This window comes from Haemaphysalis longicornis, unplaced genomic scaffold (assembly GCF_048455015.1).
Source record: "Haemaphysalis longicornis isolate Haplotype H1 unplaced genomic scaffold, Haemaphysalis longicornis Haplotype H1 scaffold_7, whole genome shotgun sequence".
NCBI classification, from domain to species: domain Eukaryota; kingdom Metazoa; phylum Arthropoda; class Arachnida; order Ixodida; family Ixodidae; genus Haemaphysalis; species Haemaphysalis longicornis.
Window position 1 is genome coordinate 90,682,717 of NW_027526422.1, and position 23,422 is coordinate 90,706,138.

The 23,422-nt window shown below is 52.8% G+C and overlaps 2 protein-coding genes across 4 annotated transcripts in view; both read right to left on the minus strand.

Annotated features, from left to right (window-relative positions):
• LOC144146071 (3 beta-hydroxysteroid dehydrogenase type 7-like) overlaps positions 1 to 23,422 on the minus strand; it is a 59,104-nt gene that overhangs the window by 33,373 nt on the left and 2,309 nt on the right. The window contains exon 1 of one of the 2 annotated variants that reach the window (XM_077678002.1): positions 12,912 to 13,032. The exons of the other annotated variant lie outside the window; for it this stretch is intronic. The gene's annotated coding sequence lies outside the window, so the exon portion shown is untranslated. Of the gene's footprint in view, positions 1 to 12,911; positions 13,033 to 23,422 lie in introns of those variants that run through there. 2 annotated transcript variants of the gene reach the window in all.
• LOC144146070 (NADPH-dependent 3-keto-steroid reductase Hsd3b4-like) overlaps positions 11,750 to 23,422 on the minus strand; it is a 46,142-nt gene continuing 34,469 nt past the window's right edge. For both annotated transcript variants that reach the window (XM_077677998.1, XM_077677999.1), the window contains exons 5-6: positions 15,211 to 15,347; positions 11,750 to 13,169 (exon numbers count right to left, since the gene is read on the minus strand). In XM_077677998.1, coding sequence (XP_077534124.1) covers positions 12,747 to 13,169; positions 15,211 to 15,347 — 560 coding nt within the window. In that variant the 3' untranslated portion in view covers positions 11,750 to 12,746. The remainder of the gene's footprint in view (positions 13,170 to 15,210; positions 15,348 to 23,422) is intronic.

Consider the following 23,422-nt stretch of genomic DNA (forward strand, 5'->3'; position numbering starts at 1 on the left):
GTGAACAACTTTAACGGAGCTTCAAATAAAGAATGGTGCGCGCAGGCACCAAATGGGGTGGTTCTCTATTCGCGGGACCCATATGTGTCCAGTAATTCTTCTCCTCGAGCCACCAGCTGTTGCTGAATGGCGAGGTCAGAGCTGGACAGTAAGGTCTCCCATCGCTCGAGCGGGTTGGAATTGGGGGAGGGGGGAAGGGTGTACGGGGGTGTCTTGAGTTTTTTGCACTCCCCAACATTGTGCACGAGAGTGCCGTCTCCCCGGCAGAACGGACATGTGTTGTCGTGTTCTGCAGGGTACATTTTGTGCAGAAGCGCCGGGTGTGCGAGCGACCCTGCCTGTAAGCGGCGCAATATCGTCTGCTGCCGTCTGCTTAGTTGCTTGTGTGGCTTCGGAAGCCTTGTTCTACTTTCTTTGTATAGGTGGACGAGCAAAGGAGAAGAATGTCGCGAAATTGGGAGGGGAGTAGGTTCGCCGTGGTGGCCCCAGCCAGCGCTCTCCGAAAGTGTGCGGTGGGGGAAGGGAAGGGACAGTATGCTGTGCCCGCAGGAGGCGCTCGACGCTTGGAGAAAACGTGAGGGGGGCGTTCACGCGACAATGATGTGCGTTCGCTTAATGGTATGTTCAGTCTAAATCGTTCAGTTCAGTCTAAATGTTTAGCCGTATCGTGCGCTATGGACGTAACGAAACGGCGTTTTACACAGTTCGGTTGGCTGAGACGTCAAATGACGTCATTACTTAAAGATATTACGACAATTGCGACAACACTCTGAACCCAGCCTAAGACGCAGTTCTTGTCTACATCTTGTCTACATTCTTGTCTACATTGCTCTATTACCGGAGGCGATCTGCTGGATTCTAGCCATAGACAGCTTTCCTGTAAAAAAGAATGCAGTATTTAAAACTAAGATAGCAGTCCCGTTTCTATGTATCCTTTGTCAGAGCAGCGCAGAGCGAGCAACGCATCTTCACCCTCGCCCTCGGCCGCTGAAGCGTGTGCGAGCAAGAGGGGTTACCCAAAGAAAGTGGCCGCTGGCGCCAAGCGCTGAATGTGACAAGCGTTGCCGCTTAAAGCGAATGAAAAGACAGGCTAGCGAGCGTGGTTGGACGCGCACGCGCACATCGGTGTCTCGACACCAGATGTGCAACGTCAGATGTCGCGGCGATGCATTTTGCCATGCGCTCGCGTGCCCCGGCTTATTTTGACGCCGGGTGTTATGTAACGCATGACATGGAACGAGGTACTTTTACCAAGTTACTATTTTCGCTAATGAGTAACGTATTTAGTTACTTCTTTTTTTTAAAAGGATCGGGTAACGTATTTTGTTCCATTTAAGGCCAAATAAGCAGTAACGGCATCTCGTTACTTCCGATAGGTAACGGGTATAACACCGCTTAAACGACCTTGTTTTTGTTCCAACCTGTGCATTTGTGTATAGGCAAATTGCGCTTATGTTTGCCTCGAAAGTAGCAGCGCCGTTTCATACATGGTGGTTTGGGGCGTTATTTATAGTGCGAATCATGACATGCTCATCACTGCCTCTTGTCGTAGCATTGAATTAACGCAAGTGTCTGTCCGTTGCCCGAAATACCAACAAGCGGGATTATCACGAGTCGAGAACGGGCGACTACGCAAAGAATGCCGGATGGTCTTGTGGGGCAGGCCTTGTGGAGGATGGGTACCCGCTGACCTCAATGAAGGCGCAGTTCCGGAATATTGTAGCGTAAGCTAAACTGGCCGACGGTGAGCAGTTTTGCGTGTACCCTGAAGGGCCGTGCTGCGCAAGAGCGAGGAGCATTGGATTGTATTGGATTGGATTAGATTAACTTGGACTGGATTGGATTAGACTGGATTGGATAGGATTGGATTAAATTGGATTGTATATGAGTGAATTGGAAATTCGTACCTATTGGAGTACGCGTCTTAAAGAATTGGGTCCACACATTCTCCGGTCTGCGCTTCCCAGAGAGAGAGAGAGAGATACAACTTCTTTATTGAGCCTGCGTGGAACCGTTAGGTCACCTACTGTCGCCGCCCTCCAGCCCCCTGTGGGGGGGTGGGTAGCAGCGATTCCGGCCGCTGGCGCTCGATGGCCGCAAGCGCGAGCTCCGCAGCCATCTTCTGGTGTTCGTAAGTTCCGCTGGTCGCCGCGCGCTTCACACGCGGTGGTAGCGGGTCGTCCTCGTCTGCTAGTGGTGATTGGTGGCAACCCCACAGCATGTGCTGCATGGTCGCCCGAGCGCTACCGCACAGCGCACACGTGTCCGTTGGAAATAGTTCGGGGCACACGTGCTTGGCGAACACGGGCGTCCATATCGCTCGCGTTTGAAGCTGTCGCACGAGCACCCCTTCCCTTCTGGTAAGGTTCCGGTGTGGCGGCGGGTAGGCTCGTCTGCCCTCCCTGTACCATGCCAGCACGTCTCTGTAGGAGCTAAGTGGGGTTGTCTCCTCTTCGTCATCCCCGTCTTCATCCGTTTCTTGGTTGCCTTCCGCGTTCGATGGAGGGGGCGGACTCGCTGCGGCCGCAGCCGCCACCCGTGCCGCCGCCCCCATTGCGGGTGCGGTAGCGGTAGCAGCGGCTGCGCCGGCGGCATTGCCGTGACTTGTGAGCACGCGCGCCGCGCGGTCCGCCTCCTCGTTGCGGTTGGTCCCGGTCCCCACTGGTCCCACGTGTGCCGGGAACCATTTGAGGACCACCGGTAGCGTCCGTCGGGGCAGGGCCCCGCACACCCTGATCGCGCACTGTGACACCGAGTTTCTGGCGTAGTTCAGCACTGCACTTCGCGAGTCGCACAGCACTGTCGCGCACCGTGGGTCCACTAGGGCCAGCGCGATCGCCAGCTCCTCCGCTTGCGTTGAGTCCCGGGCTCTGACGCTGCCCGCCGAGCACAGCTTCCTGGAGGTCGCTGCAATCACGGCCACAGCGTACGTGCCCCGGCGGTTCGGATATTCCGCCGCGTCCACGTAGTATGCATTAGTGTCCGTCGCGTGCACGGCCGTTAGGGCTCTCGCTCTGGCCGCGCGGCGCTCCCGGTTCTCTTCTGGGTCCATGTGCTTCGGTAGCGGCGGTATCTGCATGAGGCCGAGCAGCCCGCGCGGCAGCGCCCGCGCCGGCACCGGCAGTGGCCGCCGCGGCTCCTCTCCGCCGCCGCAATCGCCGCTCCCGCCCCCGCCGCCCTCGCCGCTCCCGCCTTCGTTTTCCCGCAGCGTTCCCGATCGGTAGCCTATTCTGCGGAGAATTGACCTACCGGTTCTAGTCAGTGTAAGCCGCGTGAGCTGTGCGGTGTTTTGCGCTTCCGCGATCTCGCTAAGTGTGTTATGTACCCCCAGTTCTAGTAGTCTCTCTGTGCTAGTGTGTGTATACAGGCCTAACGCCGTCTTGTATGCTTTGCGCAGCAGAGCGTCCACTTTCCCGCGCTCCGCCACCGTCCAGTTGTGAAAGGCAGCAACGTATGCCACGTGGCTCACGGCGAATGACTGGACCAGCTTAAGGAGGTTGACCTCTCTCATGCCTCCGTGTCTGGACGCCACTTTCTTGATTAATCGCATCGCCGTCATGACCTTCAATTCGAGCTTGGCAACGGTGAAGCCATTGTGCCCGTGAGCGTCGACGTGCAGTCCGAGGACTCGAAGCGTCTTCACCCGCGGAATGGCGGTCCCGTCCCGTGTCTTTAGGTTGATGCCCGGCTTCTCTTCTTCTTCTTCTCCTCTCTTGTGGCTTCTTCTTCTTCTTCCCTTTGGTGTTAATATCAGCAGCTCCGACTTGGTCGGGCAGCACGTCAGGCCCGTGTCTTGTAGTTGGTCTTCGACCCCGTCTATGGCTTCCTGCAGGGACGCCTCAATCTCGCCGTCACTGCCGCCGGACACCCACAGCGTGATGTCATCTGCGTATATGGTGTGTCCGACCTTCGGGATGCCCTGGAGGCGCTGGGCAACCCCGATCATTACGATGTTGAACAGCGTCGGCGAAATCACGGCGCCCTGCGGCGTTCCCGTGCTTCCCAGACTCTTCTTCGGCAGCTCCATGTCTCCGGCCACGATCTTTGCAGTGCGGCCCGAGAGGAAGTCGCGAATGTAGGCGAACGACCTCTCCCCCATGTTGAGGCGCGAGACCTGGTCGAGGATGGCTGAATGGCGGACGTTGTCAAACGCGCCTTTCAGGTCTAGGCCGAGCACCGCCCGGTTGTCCATGGAGCCGGCTGGTCGGTCGAGGACTTCGTGTTTGAGCAGCAACATCGCATCTTGAGTGCTGAGCTTGGCCCGGAAGCCCAGCATGGTGTCCGGGTACAGGCCTTCCTCTTCGAGTTATGCTTGCCACCTGTTTAGCAGGACGTGCTCCAGCACCTTCCCCACACAGGACGTCAGGGATATGGGCCGCAAGTTGTCTATGCTCGGTGCCTTACCCGGCTTCGGGATCAGGACCGTTTTGGCCTCCTTCCAGCTGGCTGGGAGCTTGCCGGTCCGCCAGCACTTGTTGTAGTACCCCGTCAGCGTCCTTATTGCCGCATCGCTCAGGTTACGCAGCGCTTTGTTGGAAACCCCGTCCGGCCCCGGGGCGGACTTGCTGTTTATCGTTTGGATGACTGCCCGAACCTCCCACTCCTCGATGTCGGCGTCGAGCTTGGCGTTAGTCTTGCCCGCGTAACTCGGGAGGGGGGTCGACGGGGTGGACGGGAGGTACTTGCCGTCTATGCGCCGGCGGACCTCGGCTTCGCCGAGCTCCTGCTTCGCCTTGTGCATCGTCCGTGCGAGGATGTGGTGTTGGCTCCCTTTCGTTTTACTCTCGTCCAGAAGGTGCCGAAGCAAGTGCCAGGTCCTGCTCTTGTGGATTTGGCCGTCCGCTTCTTGACAGACCGCCTGCCACTGCTGTCGGCAGAGCACTGCGCTGTGCTTCTCGATTTCGATGTTTAATAGTGCAATGCGTTTGCGGAGTCTTCTGTTGTGACGTTGCCTCCGCCATCGGGCTTTCAGCGAGTTTCTCGCCTCCAGCAGGTGCGCTAGGCGGCTGTCTATCTGCGGGATCCCTTCGTCCGCCTCGATTTCCGTGGTGGCTGCCCGCGCGGCCGCGTTCAGGGCTCGCGTCCACTCATCGATGTCGTCTTCCACCCGTCCAGTCAGGGCGTCCAGCTCCGCTCTGTACTTGTTCCAATCTGTGGTTGCCTGCTTGCGGGGGGCCGGGGGTCGGCCGTGCAGCGGCACCGCAATCTCGAGGACGCAGTGGTCGCTGCCGAGCGTCTCGCCCGTGTTCCGCCAGCGGACTCCGGCGGTGGCTTTGTTGCAGAAAGCGAGGTCCGGGTTCGTGTCTCGCTGTACCGACGTGCCGTGTCGCGTGTGGGTGTTCGGGTCGTTGAGCAAGTGGTATTCCGCTTCGAGGGCTTCGTCGTGTAGGCTTCGGCCCTTAGCCGTGGTCTTCGGGTACCCCCACGCCGTGTGCGGCGCGTTGAAGTCCCCGCACACGAGCGCGGTGTCGTCCCCGGCCAGCTGCTTCGTTTTATGCATGAGTGTCCTGAACTTTTGCTGGAACTGTTTGGGATTACTGTAGACATTAATTATGTAGGTGCTTTCTTTCCTCTTGCGACCCGTCACGACTTCGATTGCCAGGTGCTCAATGGTGCTGTTCTGTAGTAAGCCGTGTTCTATGTAGGTGATCCCTTTCCTTACCAGGGTACAGACTCCCTGCCCCGCACCTTTCCTGGCCGTTCTTGCGCTGGGCGGGCTGGCGTAGGAGCGGTATCCCGGCAGGCTCGGGGGGTCTTCTGTGTGTGTCTCCTGTACGAGTATAACGTCCGGTCTTCTGCCGACACTCTTGATGTATTGTTGTAAAGCTGCCTTCTTTGCGCGCAGGCCATTTGCATTCCATTGCCACACCACGAGCTCGCGCGCTAGCGTTGTTCCGGCCATGTTGGGCGAGTGGCTTCGGTTGTTTGTTGGTGTTGTTGTGGCGGCTGCTGTTGCGGCGGCTGTGGCTGTGGCTGTGGCTGCAGTGGCAGCTGCGGCTGCTGCTGTTGTTGGTGGGTGAGATCGGGAATTCTTGTCAGTAGTTGTTGGAGCAGGCGTTCGACGTTAGCCATGCGGGTGTTCATGTCCGCTGTTGTTGCTTCCACCTTTGCTATCCTTTGGTTGATCGCTTCTAGCTCCGTTTCCGTGTGGTCGACACGCTCGTCCAACCGTTGGTGGCGGCGCTCGAGCGCTTCTAGCATTGTTACCCGCCTTTTGGCTCTGGGGCTAAAGTTCTCTGCTTCCTCTTCTTCTTCCGTGGTTGTAAGTTCGCCGCTTCCGCTTGTCGCTGCTATTACTTCTCCCTCTCCTTCTTCTTCCTCGGTGGATTCCGCTGTCTGCAGGCCTGCCGCGTATTCCGGCTCCGACTCCTCCTGCAGCTGCATCTGCTCTTCCTGCGCGTACGCGCGCCTTTGCGCCTGTCTACGCGCGACTTGCGGTAGTGCCTGTAACGGTGGCTGTTGCCGCTGTTGTTGGTGTAGTTGGTTGTTAAGGACCATGTCCAGCTTGGTGCTGAGCTCTTGTATCTGTCTGTCCCTCTGCGCTAGCTGCTCCTTGAGACGCGCAACCTCGCCGCGAAGCTCGATCGTCTCCGCCGTTGGTTGCTGTTGCTGCGCTTTAGGCTGCGGCGGCAGCGGTAGCGGCGGCGCCGCCACTGCCTTGGCCCACGCTACTCCTTCTCGTAGCTGACCGCTGCTGCTGCTCTTTCCGTGATTTCCCGCGCTGCCGGTTGATCTTTCCGCCGGAGCGCTGCCATCTGTTGCAGTTGTTGTTACCGTTGCCGCTCGGATTGAGTGTTGCTGTTTCGCGCCTTTTTCGGGCGCGCGCTGCAGCTTCGGGAAGTCGGCCAGGCCTAATGTCGGCACACGCCGCTGTTGCTGCCTTTGTTCTTCCGCACGCCGGCGCTCCCACCGGCGTTGCTTTACCAAGTGGGGGGTCTTGTAGCGGTTCTTGCATCCCGCCGCCCCGGTGGGGTGAGCCCCGCCGCACAATTTGCAGCGGGGTTTGCATTCCAGCTCGTGCGCGGGGTCCGGGTTGGGCGCTCCGCACGCAAAGCATACTTTAGTGTTCGGGTAGGGGCACACGTCCGTGCGGTGTCCCAACCTGCCGCAGCAGTGACACACTTCGTAGTGCTGCTTATAGAGACTGCATTTGGTAATTAGAGCTCCGAACTTGATTGTACTGGGCACTGTGGTGCCCTCAAAGGCCACGATCACCGTGGTAGTACTACCTATTCTGTGCGCTTCTAGCGCCGTCGGGTTCTCTCCGCTGACTATGATTTCCTGTAACTCCTGCTCCGTGTACGCGGTCGGAATGTTCCTAATAACTCCCTTCACGGTGCCCTCGGGCGCCGGTACGTACGCGCACACCTCGTGCACCCTGCCCGCTATCTTGAGCGAGCTGATGCTCGAGTACTTCTGGACCCTCTGCTCGTGCGGGGTGCTGATTACTATAATATTCTGTGCGTCGTTAGTGCAAATCGCGTCCTCCCTGGACTCCTGCAATGTAATTCCCGCCACCTCTAAAATGGCTTCCATGAGTAACGGTGCCGCCGTGCGAGCTACGTTCAGCCCGCCACGTGGCCGGAGTATAACTCTAAAATCGCCCTTCGGCAACTCACGCGGCATGCGCGCTGCCTTGGTTAACCTGGCCGCGACCTGTTTCGCGAACCTCGCCTGATTCTTAGCGGGGGTTGCGGCGGGCGCGGGAACGGAAGCGGTAGCAGCCGCGGAAACGGCAGAAGAGGGAACCGACTTACCGCCGGCCGTCTCCTCCCCGGTCGCTCGCCGCCGCATTCTCCGTCTTGCTTCTTGCCACCTGCCTTCGCCTCCCTCCTTCGGTGTTGGATCCACGCCGGTAACCGCTACCGATATCCGTCCTTGCGTGAAGTTAAGTTGCATCGTCGATGCTTGCTGGTGGTTGCCGTCTTCCTCGTACTCGGGAAACTGGATGGTGGTGGTGGTGGTGGTGGTGGTTTCGATGTCGGTGTCCATGGTGGTCACCGCTCCCTCCAGGGTGGTCTCCGTCTTCGCCGCGGCGGCCGCCGTCGGCGCGCCCGGCCCGAAGTCGTGCTAAGCCTAGGTTAGGCTTAGCCGACCGACCACGTTGGCCGATCTGTCGATGCCGATAAATGGGTGAAAAATGATGCAACTTGCCGAAAATTGGTATCAGCCGATTCCCTGGGTCAAGCTGCGCAACCCTATACCAGAATCACTTCGATGTAATCGATTGGCCCGGCACAATTAGTCGAAATCATCGGAGCCGATGCGAAGTGCGTCCGCTCCCTTCGGCGACCGCGATGGAAGCAAGCCTGCGCTTCCCAGAGGAGTGACGTAATAGCCGCGGCAGGCGCACTGGTGCCAGTAGCCAAGTCTGACGCTGCGCCGGAGCCGCTTGGTAGCCCTTTCGCGTGGCTCCTCGAGAGCCATCCAGCGCATGCGCGAGGAGCAGTGACTGGACTGAACTGGATTGGATTGGATTGGATTGCTGAACCTTAGCTCACGCTACGTATATCCTGGAGTAGCCGAGCTAAGCCACTGCTAATTTTTTCACCAGCTCTTCGTTAAGCACAACACTGCCGTTCCTTCGAGCGCCTCGGTAGAACGACTCTTCAGCGTCGCCGGGGATGTATTTTCGAGGAAGGGGGAAACATAGCCGATGAAAACTTCGAGAGGCAGCTGCCGCTAAACTGCAACGACTACGAAAAGAAAACAATGAACCTTGCGACAAAGAATTGCGCGTTTGGTAGTCACTGTAACGTGAAAAGTAATTCGTTACTCTTCGGGTAATTCACGTGTTCGTTTTGAGAATCGGTAAGCAGTAACGTACTTACTTGCTTTTTGACTGAGTAGAGTAACGGTATTTAGTTACTTTTGTGGGGTAACGTGTACATGGCTGGTTCTATTGCTCTGCTTACGCACCGTTCGTGGTAACCTTAATTGGCGGCAGCCAAGATCGCAAGCGTCTCTCTTCCTGTCTTAGAATTTCGTGATCCCTGGTTTAAAGTAAAAATACAAAAGTTAGCCACAAAATCCTTGCGGTCATCGAAATCATCATCGCCCTCCTGGATAAGTCCATGGGAGAATTCCTTTCTTAAAAAGTGGGATAATTTGCCACGAGGATCTCAATTTCACTTTAATATGTGTGCACTTCCAAATAAACGCCACCAGCCAACTTATACAGCAGAAGTCAGATTGAATGGACGTGGAGGGGAAGATGAGATGGACACCTACATATTGACGCCTCCTAAATTTCTTGTAAATGACTGGCACCATATTACACAAACAGTGAAAGCTCGCAATTCGAACTCGGTTAATTCGAACTTCCGGTTAATTCGAACTCACCCCCTCGTCCCGGCACAGCCCTGTATATTTCACTTGGGAAAAACTCCCGATAATTCGAATGCGTCGGTATCCAGAAGGGTTAATTCGAACAATGATCCCCTGGTTTCCATCACTCCTGGCAGAAGCAGTCGGTCACAATGTGTTCACAATGTGATCACAATGTGTTGCAAATGTCACAATGTGTCACAATGTGTCACAATGTGCAATGTGTTACAATGTCTCACAATGTGTCACAATGTGTCACAATGTGCGATGTGTCACAATGTGTTGCAAAGAAGAGTGGTCACAATGTGTTGCAAATCCAAACCAAACCAAATATACTAGAGATGCAAAACAACTAAACAGGAAAACGACCGCGTGGCGCGCGCGCTACGCTCCTGCAACAGCTTATTTTGCGTCTACAGAAAGCGCCGTGCCACCGGCGCCAGTGCTCCGGCGCATGCCATTATAATTTACGAAACGTTATTTACGAAATAACCTGCAGCAAACGTGTAGTAGGCCTAATTCTCGACAACGAGTTCAGAGGTGGCTTCTTTGTGTTCTGCCCACGCAGTGCGGTGCGATTTTTATTCATTCTATCGTCCGACCGCTAATTCTAACTCCGCTTAATTAGACCAACTATATTGTCCCATACTGCGTGGGCGACGAAGTGGCTGTGTCCCTGCGCGCGCTATCCTATGGCCGCCATGTACATCCTATAAATAGATCGCTTCACCCCCTTCCATCGTTAGTCTCATCTGTGTCCTGCCGCCACGTAACATTTTGGTGGAGGGTGCGGTGTCTCCATCCCCATCTTGGCATCCGCATCGCATCGTCTCGGCCCTAATAAATCGGCTGTACGGTGTTGCACCGATTTATTAGGGGCGGGGCGCCTAAAATGGGAAGGCGAGAGAGCACGTCAAATCTCGGCAAAAATGGCTGAACGAGAGAAGCGCGCGGGGCCCGGGGCACGCGTTTGTGTCGTCGTCTTCGTGCTAGCCGGCTATCCTAGAAACACGGCACGTATCCATCACTTGGAGATTGTACCAAGTGCAATGACCCTTACATACCTTAAACAGGGGATTGCACTGCTTAACACACAATCCACGCGACAATATGGTCTCCTTCGAGTTCGAATGAACGAACTTTTATTGTAGCTTGCACAGACATCACCGTAGCTACAATGCTGGGGCACGTGTGCGTGAATATCTGGCGCTCTGATCCCAGCACTGCACCATCTATATATATATATATATATATATATATATATATATATATATATATATATATATATATATATATATATATATATATATATATATAGCGATGAATAAGTTCCGGGATTCGGTTTCAAAAATACACGAGAGGGTAGACACACGTATGAAAACGATGATCGAACTAATGTTTCGACCGGAGTCCGGGGTCCACTCTGACGAAGACCGGACCCCGGTCGAAACGTTAGTTCGATCATCGTTTTCATACGTGTGTCTACCCTCTCGTATATATATATATATATATATATATATATATATATATGATCAAAATAGTAAATCAGGGGCTCGTTGAAATAAGACAGAAATAAGGGTTGGAAGTCAAGAAAACCTCGGAAAGCAACGGGGAGTCATTGAAACAGATAAAGAATTTTGAAAGAAAGAAAGAAAGTGGAGAAAAAATGCCATCCGGGTGGGATTTTTTCTCCACTTTCTTTCTTTCGTTCTTTCGTTCTTTCTTTCTTTCTTTCTGTCTTTCTAAATTCTTTGTATGTTTAAATGACCGACCACATTCTCCCCTTTGCTTTCCGAAGTTTTCTTGACTGCCAACCCTTATATATATATATATATATATATATATATATCGCGAATCAGAATTTGAAATGAGGGACTCGTTGAATTAAGATAGAAATAATGGTTGGCAGTCAAGAAAACCTCGGAAAGCAAAGGGGAGAATGTAGTAGGTCATAGAAACAAATAGAGAATTTGGAAAGACAGACATTTTATTGATTTGATTGATTGTAGGGTTTAACGCGCTGACGCAACACAGGCGGTGAGGCACGCCGTAGTGGAGGGCTCCGGATTAATTTTGACCACCGGGGATCTTTAATGTGCGCAGAAATCTCGTACACACGGGCGTTTTTTTCTTGTCGCCTCCACCAGAAAAGCGGCCGCCGCGGCCGGGAATCGAACCCACGACCTCGTGTTCAGAAGGGCGACGCCTTAGCCACTAAGCCACCACGGCGGGTGGAAATACAGAAAGTACAGAAAAAAAATTCCCCGCATTTCCCCGAGGGGAAGAATGTGAAAGTGCGAATGCACGAGTTGAATTTGCGCGGTTCGGTAATGTTCGCGAAAGAGAGATCACACACACACACACAACTACAAAGAAAAAAAGATGTATTTATTCACAGACACCTATTTGTGTTGTCGTTGTACTTGATTGCTAGAGCGGGTCTCAGCTTTGAAATTTCGTGTCAGTACTCCTTTAAGCGGGTGCATTAGCCCTTCTCACGCCCGATTCCTGGCTAATCCCCCACGTGGGTATGTGCCATGTCAGCTGCCAGGCAGCGCGCGCCCATCTCCCCCCGTTGCTAAGGAAGACGAGGAGCGCGCGCACCCGCAGCTGTTGCTATGCGGACTACGGCGGCGGACGATTCAGGCTCGCTTAAGAAGTGCATTCGCACTTAAAATGCCCAGCGGGTGGGATACGAACCCACGACCTCCAGAATACCGGACTGTTGTGATGACCACTACGCTACCGGCGGGGCTATTTTCCCCTCCACTTTCTGGGGTATTTGTGTAAAGATATTTTTGTTTCCTGTGCTTGGGGGTTGTAGCCAGTGCCACTCGCAATACTCGGGGGAAGGGGACCTTCTTTTTAACCCCCGGGCCGTGACTCGAGTGTCTACGACATGTCGAGAGTGGTCGACCAGCGTTGAACCCTCTTAAGCTTCCTATGGCCCCAAGACTGCCAGAACAGAGGCTCTCGCTATGCATGTAGCGAATCAGAATAGGAAATGAGGGGCTCGTTGAATTAAGACAGAGATAAGGGTTGGCCGCCAAAAAAAAACCTCGGAAAGCAAAGGGGAGAATATAGTAGGTCATCTCACCCGGCGGGCATTTTTTTCTCCACTTTCTTTCTGTCTTTCCAAATAGGTGTAACCCATAAACGTCCGCGATCAACGTTAGTGTTGTTGCGTGGCTCTTTCCTCGTTAAATTGAAATGAATGATGTCATTTCGTCCCGAATGGAACCCTAGGCCCACGTCCAGGATGCATTCTTTCTAACTTTCCTTCCCTAAACGTTCCTAACTGTTCATAACAGTTATTAACTGAGTTACAATGATTTTGACATTCCATTACGTTGATTGTTCTCTTGCACTGCCCTATAAATGTCTTGTTGTACGCTACTGTCTCCACACTGCCCCAATGTTCATAGCTTCACGTTCTTGTAGTATTCCATGCTCTTATTGATGGCTTGCTCCGCGCTGTATTTTGGTTTCCATGCCAGTCTCTTGAACAATTCGCTCCCGTCGTACAGAGGACACTGTCTCACATACATCACTTCCGTGGGGTTAGGAACAGCATCTGTGTGCACCTTGAACAGCGGGCTCAGGAGGAGCATGATGCCCCAGAAGATGCAAGAGAACACGAGCAGGACGAATGTAGGCACCGCCCAAGGCAACATTCGTAAACCACGGCACTGGGTGACTCGGCGAAGGACGAGGGACAACGCGTCACTCGGCGTGTCGTCCACGGCTACCAGGCATCGTCCGGACAAGCCAGAGAACGTTGTCTGTGAGAGGGCGTCCATGCCCCGCACGATTACTGCCGCGGCATTGCCGGCGTAGGTTCCCTGCATAAATGATTGTCAAACGAAACCGAGTAATAGAATTGGAAAGCTTCGCTGCATGATCATCAGGTCGGTGAGAACTCCACAAAGTTGTTCGCCTAGAACAGCTCACTGAAGAGCTAGTCACAGGCATCACAAGCATTCTATGAGCCTATGAAAAATAAAGCCAAAATGCAAAGTTAAACCGGCAAATCTGCAAGTGAAGATGGAATTACAGCGTATCTACTGTTTTATGGGGGAATAATTGTGGTAGCAAAGCTTGCAAAGTTATTCTCAGAATGCCTGAGGACGTTAAAGGTGCCACTGGCATGGAAGAACGGGAACCTTAACAAAGGCGAAGTCACACGACATCCAGTTACAGGACCATCTTCCTCTTTTCTATTACTTACGAGTTAGTTGCACAATACATAACAGCACAAACGTAACCCTAGGCTTTCGACAACTAAGGTAGAGGGTGGTTTTCGGAAATGTTTCTGTATATAGAACGTAACCATATAATTAACCAGATAATATAAAAAAAATCAATATAGTATACGCGTTTGTATATAGCGTTTATAGACTATGAAATAACATTTGACTCTTCGCCTGCTTCTGCAGAGATTAAAGCATTACGCTATTGGGGAGGCGGCGAGTCTTACATTGCGCTGTTCCAAAATATGTACGACGAATGCAAAGGAACAATTCGGCTTTTTCAGGTGGCTGAAACGTTCGCTACAAAGAAATATCAAACGAAGGGACAGTATCTCCGAAATTGCTTATAGCCTGGGCCTCTCCAGAAGTTTTGTTCAGGAAGCTTAACTGGGGAGCATGACGGTGAAGATGAACGTAGAATGCTTGAGCCACGGAAGGTGTCTGTTGGAGGTGGTCTTATTCGGCAATGCCAGCGAAGAATTACAGAACATGCTTCGACAGTTACAATCGGAAGGTTTAGTTTCAAGACGGAAAATGAACATAAAAATAAAAATATTATATGTAGTAATCTTGCAATAGGAGGAGGAGGAGAAACACTTTATTTGCAAGCTGGGTCTAGGGGAGAGGGGTGGCGGAGGATGTGATGTTCTCCGCGACCTGGGCGGCCCGGTTGGTTAGTGCCACCTGCACTTCCGGGTCGGAGCTCTCCAGAGCCTGCTCCCAGTGTAAGGGGGAAGGAAAAGGGGGAAATGGGTCGTGGGGACACTCGCAAAGGACACGTCTCCAAGATAGGTGATGAAATATTGGGGAAAAGTAAAGAAATAAATAAATCTTGTGCTCGTCGTGGGGGCTTATTAGGTAAGGCGTTGTTCTACTGAGACGAAGGACGCCGGTTCCATCCAGGCCGTGGTGGCCTCTTTTAAAACAATAGATCCCGTGTGTCGAGGTTTGGGCGCATGATGTCCGACCGGTTCTCGCCCAAAATAATTAAAAGATCATCCATACACCTTTAATTTAGGCGAGAACCGCTCGATGGACCCCCAGGACAGGGCGCAGGCAGTGGTGAATGCTTTTAACGAACACGAAAACGTGTATCCTTCACGTATAAACTGCCGGATGAGAATGTCTTGCAGTTTTTAGATGTTAATTTGCGGTTTTTGGCCAATCCACCTTCACCACACACGCTTCATCTGCCCGATTTACTTTGTCTGTAAAGTGAAAAAGGAAAAAAACACGGCTTAACTAAGAACCACATCAGCGAGCCTTTGCATGAACATGGAGAGAACTTAGTGTCAACACTGAACATCAGCTGAGCTGCTCTTTCCGCTACTTTTATACCTCCTACCTTTTGCTTGTGTCCCTCCAGGGAATCTGGCCTCCTTACATAAACGACGTAATTCCTCTTTCTCGTATTTATGGTATTACATGGCGGCCGCAATGACAGCCGCGCCGGCTGCGCCTACCCACCCTCTGCTTCTTCGTCGGAGGCTGGAACCGTAGTGCCATATGTTTATTATGCCAAATATATTAATTTACAATTTGTGTTGTCACTCGCCGCAGTGAAGGTAACAGCAGCAAGACTGCAGGATTCGGCACACAGAACAAGCTGATGCTTCGGCGTGCAGTTTGTTACCTGTATGTCGCAGTCAACGGTGAATACGGTATTCCACGCCATCTTGGACACACGCAGCACTTTGGTGACGAACACTTCGTCCAATTCACCGTACATGGGCAACAGACGAATCGACAGCGTGCGCAGCTGCCCCAGTCCTGGGAAAAGAACAACAGCTCCACAAGAAAGCGCGGTGCGCAGTCTGGCACTGGGAAATTGCGTCATCCGTAAAAAAAAAGAATAATCCGTGCACGCGAATTCCTCGTTCAGCAGCATTACCTTAGTGGAAGGAACAGCTCTGACCATCAGAAGAATGGCTAGTAGAGGTGATACTCAACTGACTCTACTTCCACCATAGATCGTCTATTTCTTTTTATAGCCTCCTGGTAGTGTGGAAACTGACATCTCAAAGCGACCATAAGCAAACTTTAAAAGAAAACAACAAGCACAAGCTCGTCTTCAGATAAATACAGTGCCTAATTGCGAATAAATTTGGTGAAAATAGAACAAACATAGATTTCTGGTGTGAATATCTATTCGTAAGGCAAACGGCTGAAGGTGAATAATTTTGGCAATGCAGATTTTGAAAGAATACATTACGGCAAATTCCGAAACAACTTTGAAGAAAATAAAACAATCAGCAACGGTACCGAAAATTTCAGCTTCAACTCGAAGTTTTATTTATTAATTTAGGGTAAACATTGTTTGAATGCCTTGCTAAGTCCTTGGTTCATTGATTTACCTACTGACATTGTTGGTTGACTGCAGGAGATTTCGAGCTGTCATGCGCACCGACGTCGCTTTGGACCGCGTTACCGAGTGTGGTGGCTTAGTACGTCCCCCATCGTCGATATGCCCCACCCTGCCCTACACAAAACTAATTACTCTACCCTGTAACAGTACAGACTGTGAAAACAACGAAGTTGTAGGTACCAGGTGGTTTGGAAGCCTTTTGCCTGCTCTGGAGATCCAGAGGTGAAAGATGTTTATGAAGTTTGTAATGAGACCACGATGATGTTCTGTATTTTCGTATTGTTGCCTGGTCGCCTGTGGGCTGAGAATGTGGACGCGACGGAGTACTGATTCCACGACGGATACAAAAATCGTAAACACGAACTTCTCAATTCGGCCAACATTCCATCCACCCACTAGATGACGCAAGAACGGCTGTAGCACTAGCTCAAATACTCGCTTCCAACTCCGAGCGCAATCATTCCTGATTCTAAACCAGCACTTCAAAATTTTAACCAGCGGACGCATTTAATAGCCGGCACTCCAAAGTTCAACAGGAAGCGCTGCTGGACCCCTAAGACAACCAATCCTTTTGATGTGGACGCCCGCGCATTCCGGCCTCGAAGGCAACGAGGCGGCCCATGAGCACACCGATGATTCGTCTTCACCCGGGCTGGGCCCACCCTCCATCCCCCCTACCATGGGGAGCGATTGGCGCTGGATGACCTGGGGCTGTATTCCCCTGTTTTGCCCTTTTTGTGTCCCTCCAATCAGGGCTCGCTCAAAAGTGTCATTTTGAGCGAGCCCTGATTGGCTAAAAGCAAACAACCGCATGTGACGTAACACAAGCGCGGCGGACCTACTGCGTTTGACCGCGACTTCTTGGAACAGGCGATTTGAATTTCAAGCAGACGGTTTTTGGAAGCAGTCAGGAATGCGCCGATTATCGCCTTGTTGTTGGCTCGCCGGCGGAACAAGCGGTCGAGAAGCAGTGAAGACGCGTTCGATGTGCCCCGAGAAGCATTCCTCCAGCATTTCCGTCTCTCAAAGAGGACCGTGCGGTGGCTGTGCGACGACCTCCGGGACGAAATTGGTCGGCGGATGCGCGGGTTCAGCGTCGAGGAGTGAGTGTTATGCGCCCTTCGTTTCTTCGCAACCGGTGGCTTACAGTCAGCGGCCGCTAACGAAGAAACGATATCGCTGTCGCAGCCCTCCGTGAGCCTGGGCATCACAAAGTTACTTGATATAGGAGTTGCGAAACTCCCCATAGGCCCCAGCATCAAAAAGTGGCCCCACAATTGGTCCACTGTTTTGGATCTTGTTTTACAGTGGCGCCACCTGTTGGTGACAAAATAAACTATACAACGGGCTTTTGCCGCTCGACGACCTGGGCGAAAAATTGTATTTGAGTGCTTACGTAAGCTTGTTATGCCAAAGGAGCCTAATGTGTACAACTTTGCAAGTGTTTTATATACATACGAAGAAAGAGTAGTGAAAAGAAATGCTACCGTGGGGGCAACCGTTGCTTGCGCACTGTCGTCTGCTGCCCGTCATATTTGGTCTTCTGGCGGCAAAAAAATTAACCAAAAGTCGCTTCGACGGCTTTTATGCAAGACAATGATTATTTGGAGCTGCTTAATCGGCTACTATGGTCCCTAGAAATATTTGCTAGTCTGCCGTCCCCGCGCCTTCTCTATGGGGAGGCGTGTCCTGCCGCTGATTCACGCACAGCGCTTCGCAGAGGGCGCTGCGAGCAATAGGAGCGCCCGAGGGTTTGGAGTGAGAGCGGCCGCCGGCCGGCCTGTGCCGCGCGCTATCTGCCGCGGAGTGCGGGCGCGCATAGGGGTTTATCGGCCACTTAGAGCGGCGAAATCCAATGGCTTGACGTACATCAGCTTACAAGTGAAGGTGCGATAGAACTAAGACCCTTTAATCGTGCTCCCGAATTTTTCGCCAATTCGGCTACGGAGCCTATTTGCGGCCGCTGACCTTCGCGAGTCAGGCCGAAGATTGAAACTGCAGCAACGAGAGTAGCCGTTTCGCCACCGCCGCTGGATCCATTATTTCGCGCAAAGTTGAGGGCGTGAGATCACGTTAAAAGAGAGCCCAGCAGCGCCAGACTTTTCCCAGTCAGGCTTTTTAAATACCACCTCCATAATGCTGTGAATACCTTTGGCGGGATGGTATCCCCGTGACTTTCTCTCGAACGGATCGGAAATTTATTGCTTTGCTTGTGGAGAGTTATCCTGCCCGTGCTTCCCGTACACATGTCTTCTAGAAGTCGTATTTAGGTTTCCTCTATTCCCTGGTCAATTAGTACTTCTACAACGGTGGTGGTGAGTACGAAATCAAAAGCTTACTTTTAATCTATAAATGCCATGTAAAGGGGTTTACTGTACTCTGCGGATTTTTCTATCAATTGTTCCAAAGGTGGGTTAGGGGGGGAAAAAGCTGCGCTGTAGAGAAATGCTTTACAAAAAAAGAACTGTTCCTTAATGCTTCGATAAGTGGGGGGGGGGGGGGGGGTAAACAAGGCATATGGACATCGGACTAAATAAGCCTCAAGAACTTTTCTTCTTAATTTCACACACCCGCAAAGACAAGGATTGGCCATAACGCATATTATCCCTTGTTGCTTTCCCCGCGTCCGTCTCGCGATTCACTCGAAATATGCGGGAGATCAGAAAAAAAAAGCCATGTGCAATAAAGAATGCAAGCGTTGCTTGGCAGCCTGATTTTATTAAACACAAGATTCACGCGCCCCTTAAGTTAGCGAATTTTCCAAGTCGTGGAACTCACCAAAATTACAGGCGCGCAAAATAAAAGGTTTAATAGCACCTCAGTTTCTGCCTGTTGAATGAACGTGCCAAAAAAACATCGTATGCATGCGTACACGTAACATTTTTATTCGGCATTTATATTTAACAGATATGCCCAACTGATGAGGAAGACGTGTGATGGGGCGAATTGGTTAGATCCCGTTCAATTACATATATTTGACTTGCAAACAGAGAGAAGTCAGGATGGTTCCAAAGGGCCAAAAAAGAATTTGCGGAGCGCCCACACACCACACAAATATTTTCACCCGTTTACATATCCATGGCAGTGTACGGTGGGGGTAGACACGAAAATGCTTCTTTGTTATGTAACGTAGTCGAAATTCCGCGTGATGTGCCCCAGCTAGCAAAACATGCCGTGCCGAAAGAGTTTCCGATGCTTCCGAGTATGTGTGGAAACCTTTTGCCCGGAAGATGATATAGAGGATAGAGAGCAGCGACACGATTCCGTGGTTTGGCTCGATCGTTCATAATACGCGAAAACGTACTCCCATCAGTTCATGCTTCACTAAAAAAAATTACGCCCACCTCCCCTCGCGGGAACCCTGGTGTGATGCGACGCTGAGGGGGGTTCCATTGTGCGTTTCTGTTGGGTCGATTACTCGAATTGCGCGAGCAATCGTCGGGTAATGCGAGAGAGAGAGAGAGAGAGAGAGAGAGAGAGAGAGAGAGAGCAAGCGTAGCGCGGACGACCGTCGACTGAGAGACCGGCCGGAGCGCGGCACTCCACTTATATGCGCAGCACACCCGAAGGAGAGGAGACCGCGGAGAGAGAGGGTGCTGCACATGCGCACAGCGCGCTTGCGCGGCGCGCAGTGCCGCCCACCGGCGGAGTGAGCGCTGCGCCACGCTCCCGCAGATGTTGGGCGAGAGTGTTCGCTATCGGAGAAAGGAGAGGGGGTGAGCGGAGGAGAGACGCAGCTGTGCGGACGCGGACGACGACGACGCAGGAAGGACAGGGCCGCCGGCAAGAGATGCTCCTCTCAGCGTCGCATCTAAAAAACTCTTCGTATTCGTAGGAACCAATTTATTCGGCTAATCTGTTTTGTCGACAGAAACGAAGACATGACGAAACCTCCCAGACCTACGAAGGCAGCACATCCGAGCGTCCTCCGCCGCACTGCTCCCCGCGCCGGCCCCGGAAGGCCGGCGTGCCCGTCCCCAAAGTGCCCTCACTCCGTATACTTGGTGTGACGTTCCACGCAGATGGCTCTGGGGCGGCGATTCTCCCACAACTTCATGTCACAGTCACCCAGCTCACACATCTCATCAGAAGAATCTGCACACAGCGCCATGGCCTAAAAGAACCAGACACCTGCCGTCTTGTTCAAGCCCTACTGATCAGCCGCATTACATATGGTACTCCCTACGTCAACCTCAAACCAAAAGAACATGCCAAATTAGACGCCCTTATTAGGAAATCATACAAAATCGCCTTCGGCCTCCCTGCCTTCACGCCTACTGCCCGCCTTCTGCAATTAGGTATCCACAATTCCCTTTCTGAGCTCCTAGAAGCACAGCGGGTCCAGCAACTCACTCGCCTTGCCCTCACCCCTACGGGTCGCACGGTACTGCATAAACTAGGCTACCCCACTCCTCTTCCTTTAGACACCCTCCAGCGTATCCCTCCGTCACTCCGCCCTCACATCTTCGTGTCTCCCATCCCCAAACACATGCACCCTTCCTTCAATCAAGGCAGAAGACAGGCCCGCGTCACCCGCCTCCGAGCCGAATACCACAACAAACCGGACACCCGATACACGGACGTCGCTCCGTATACATCCCGCCCTGCTCACGCACTGGTTGTCGTCGACTCCAAATCTGTCAATGTTACCTCCCTCAGCATTCTCCACGCAAGCACCACGACGGCTGAAGAGACAGCCATCGCTCTAGCAGTGACCACGGCTTCCTCTAACTACGTGGCAATCCTCACAGATTCGCAACAGGCTTGCCGCAACTACTGTACAGGCCGCATCTCTCCCTCAGCGCTGAAGATACTATCCTCAATCAAGGATCCCCCCACATCCAGATTGTATAAATACCAGGCCATTCTTCCCTCGAGGGAAACGAGGCGGCACACGCCGCTGCCCGCGCTCTTACATTCTGGGCGTTTTCGTCTACGGAAGAGGACCTTTCCGAACTCTCCATCTATCCCCGGTCCCTCCCCGATACACTGAAATCCTATATCACTGAAATCCTATATCGCCAACTGCGGCTTCAATACCCTCCTCCTCATCCATCCCTCAGCACCTAGGCGGGTCGCATTTGGCGTCGACTGCAGACCAACACATTCTACAACACCACGATACTCCACCACATGTCTCCCTCCACTTACCCCTACAACTGCCCTTCTTGCTCCGTCCCAAACACTACCTACCACCTAGTCTGGGAATGCCCCTACGCGCCAAACCCCCTCCCTTCCCCATCCCCTGAGCAGTGGGAGCGCGAGCTGGCCAGCTCACGGTGCGAGGACCAAGAACGCCTCATCACTCGCGCCCAAGCAGCTGCGCTAGCTCGTGGCTATCTGGACGGAGAAAGCCACCCACTTTTATGCTCAATAAATGTTTTCCAATCCAAAAAAGAAAACGTTAAATTATCAGTTTGAATAATTAGTATGATTTTTGGATAGTGCGGGCGGTGGCTGCGGTGGCGCCACCGTACGCACGATCCAAAGAGGGGGGCGGGGGGGGGGGGGGGGAGTCCAGGTGCGGGTCGTTTTTTAAAGCTGAATTTCGCAACTCCTTACATCAAAGAGCTCTGTGTTCATCATACCCCACCCCACGTAGTGAAATATATGATCGTCTGCGAGCTAGCTAACGGTCAGCAGGTGCAATGGAATAAACGATCGTGTGCGAGCTTGATAGCTGTCGAGCAGACTACCAAAATTACACAAACACTCTGCATGACATTTACAACCTTTTATTGGTACTCTACGCATAAACATGCCAGCTTAACGTTCGTAGACTTCTCGCGCAACAGGTACGTCGTTAGGAAACTAAAATCCCCCTCTTACACGTTTTTACTCGTACAGCACCACAAAAATGCCCAGAGAGAGAGAGAAATAAACGTTTAATAAAAACGAGCAAATTTGGGGCTAGATGGCAGGGGAACCAGCCCTGTGGGGGGCATCCTTAGTCCGGGATGCCCTGGTCCTGGCTGGCTGCCCGGGCTCTAGCGACGACTTCTTGTTGCGCCGCAAGGTCCGAGCTGGTCAGCCGCTCCACCCACTGCTCGTAAATAGGGTTGGGGATTGGAGATAAAGACGAGGATTGCTGGTATTCCCATACCATGTGGTATAGGGTGCCAGGGGATGGGCAGTAGGCACAGGTCGTGTAGTGTTGGGTAAGGTACATTTTGTGGAGGAGTGTACGGTGGGGGTAAGAGTTAGTTTGTAGCCTTCGGAGGGTAGTGGCTTCGAGACTACTAAGGCGAGGGTGAGGGGGAGGATATCTGCGGCGGCTGAGGCGGTAGTGGGTGAGGAGATCAGGGAGGGTGAGAGGGTTATCTGGGCAAGGAGGCTGCCGGTCGGAGACGGCCTGGCGTGCATACACGCAGGCAGCGGCGTGGGCCGCATCGTTTCCGGGAAGGTCAGCGTGGCCGGGAGCCCAGATGAGTTGGATGTCGGGTAGTTCGTAATTAGCCTGAAGTATGCGGAGAGCTATGGGAGTAATGCGGCCGCGAAGATACAGGCGGCATGCCTCTTGCGAGTCACTAAGTACGGTGACGTAGTCTTTGGCTGTAGTGGCTGCTAGCGCAATGGCTGCTTCTTCGGCCGTTGTGGCAGTGGTGGTGTGGATAGTGGCTGCCGAAAGCTGTTGAAAGCGGTGGTCGACAACGGCAACGGCGCAAGCTCGCTGGTTGGAGTAGCGAGCAGCGTCCGTGTACCGAGTGATGGAGCTAGTGGAATGTAGCCGGTGGAACGCGGCCGCACGAGTCACTTGTATTCCGGATGCATATTTCTGGGGAGCGGAGAGGGAAAGTCGTGGATCGGAGATTCCCGAGGCGGACGGTGGCCGTGCGGTTTTGGAGAAATGCAGTGAAATAGGCGTGCATTCGCGGACCGCAGTTTGTGGTTGCCATTCTCTTGAGGATGGCCTCATGTGTGATGTTATCGAATGCACCTTTAATGTCAAGGGCAAGGATAGACTTCTTGCTCGAGGTGGTGAGGTGATCGATGATGTCCGCCTTGATTTGTAAGAGGATGTCCTGAGTAGAAAGGTGGGGGAGGAATCCAAACATGGTAGTGTGGAGGTAACCGTTGTCCTCGATGTAAGGAGTGAGGTGTTTAAGCACCATGTGTTCTAAAAGCTTGTCAACACAAGACGTGAGGGAGATGGGACGAAGGTTTGCGGTGGTAATGGGTTTGTTTGGTTTAGGGACCCGCGTAATGTCCGCATGCCGCCACTGCTGGGGGAGAGTGCCAGCAGCCCAATGGTGATTATAGTAATCTAAGAGATGGTCAATTTCCGCGTGATCAAGGTTCCGGAGAGGCTTGTTGAAAATTTGGTCATTGCCTGGGGTGGTGTTTTGTGTGAGCTTTAGGAGTGCAGCTCCCAGCTCCTGCAGCTTGAATGGGCCGTCGAGAGAGGGATTAGGGGGTCCCTTGTAGGGCGGGTAGCGGGCTAAGGGTTGCGTCGGGTCTTTCTGGAGGGATTGCTTGAGAC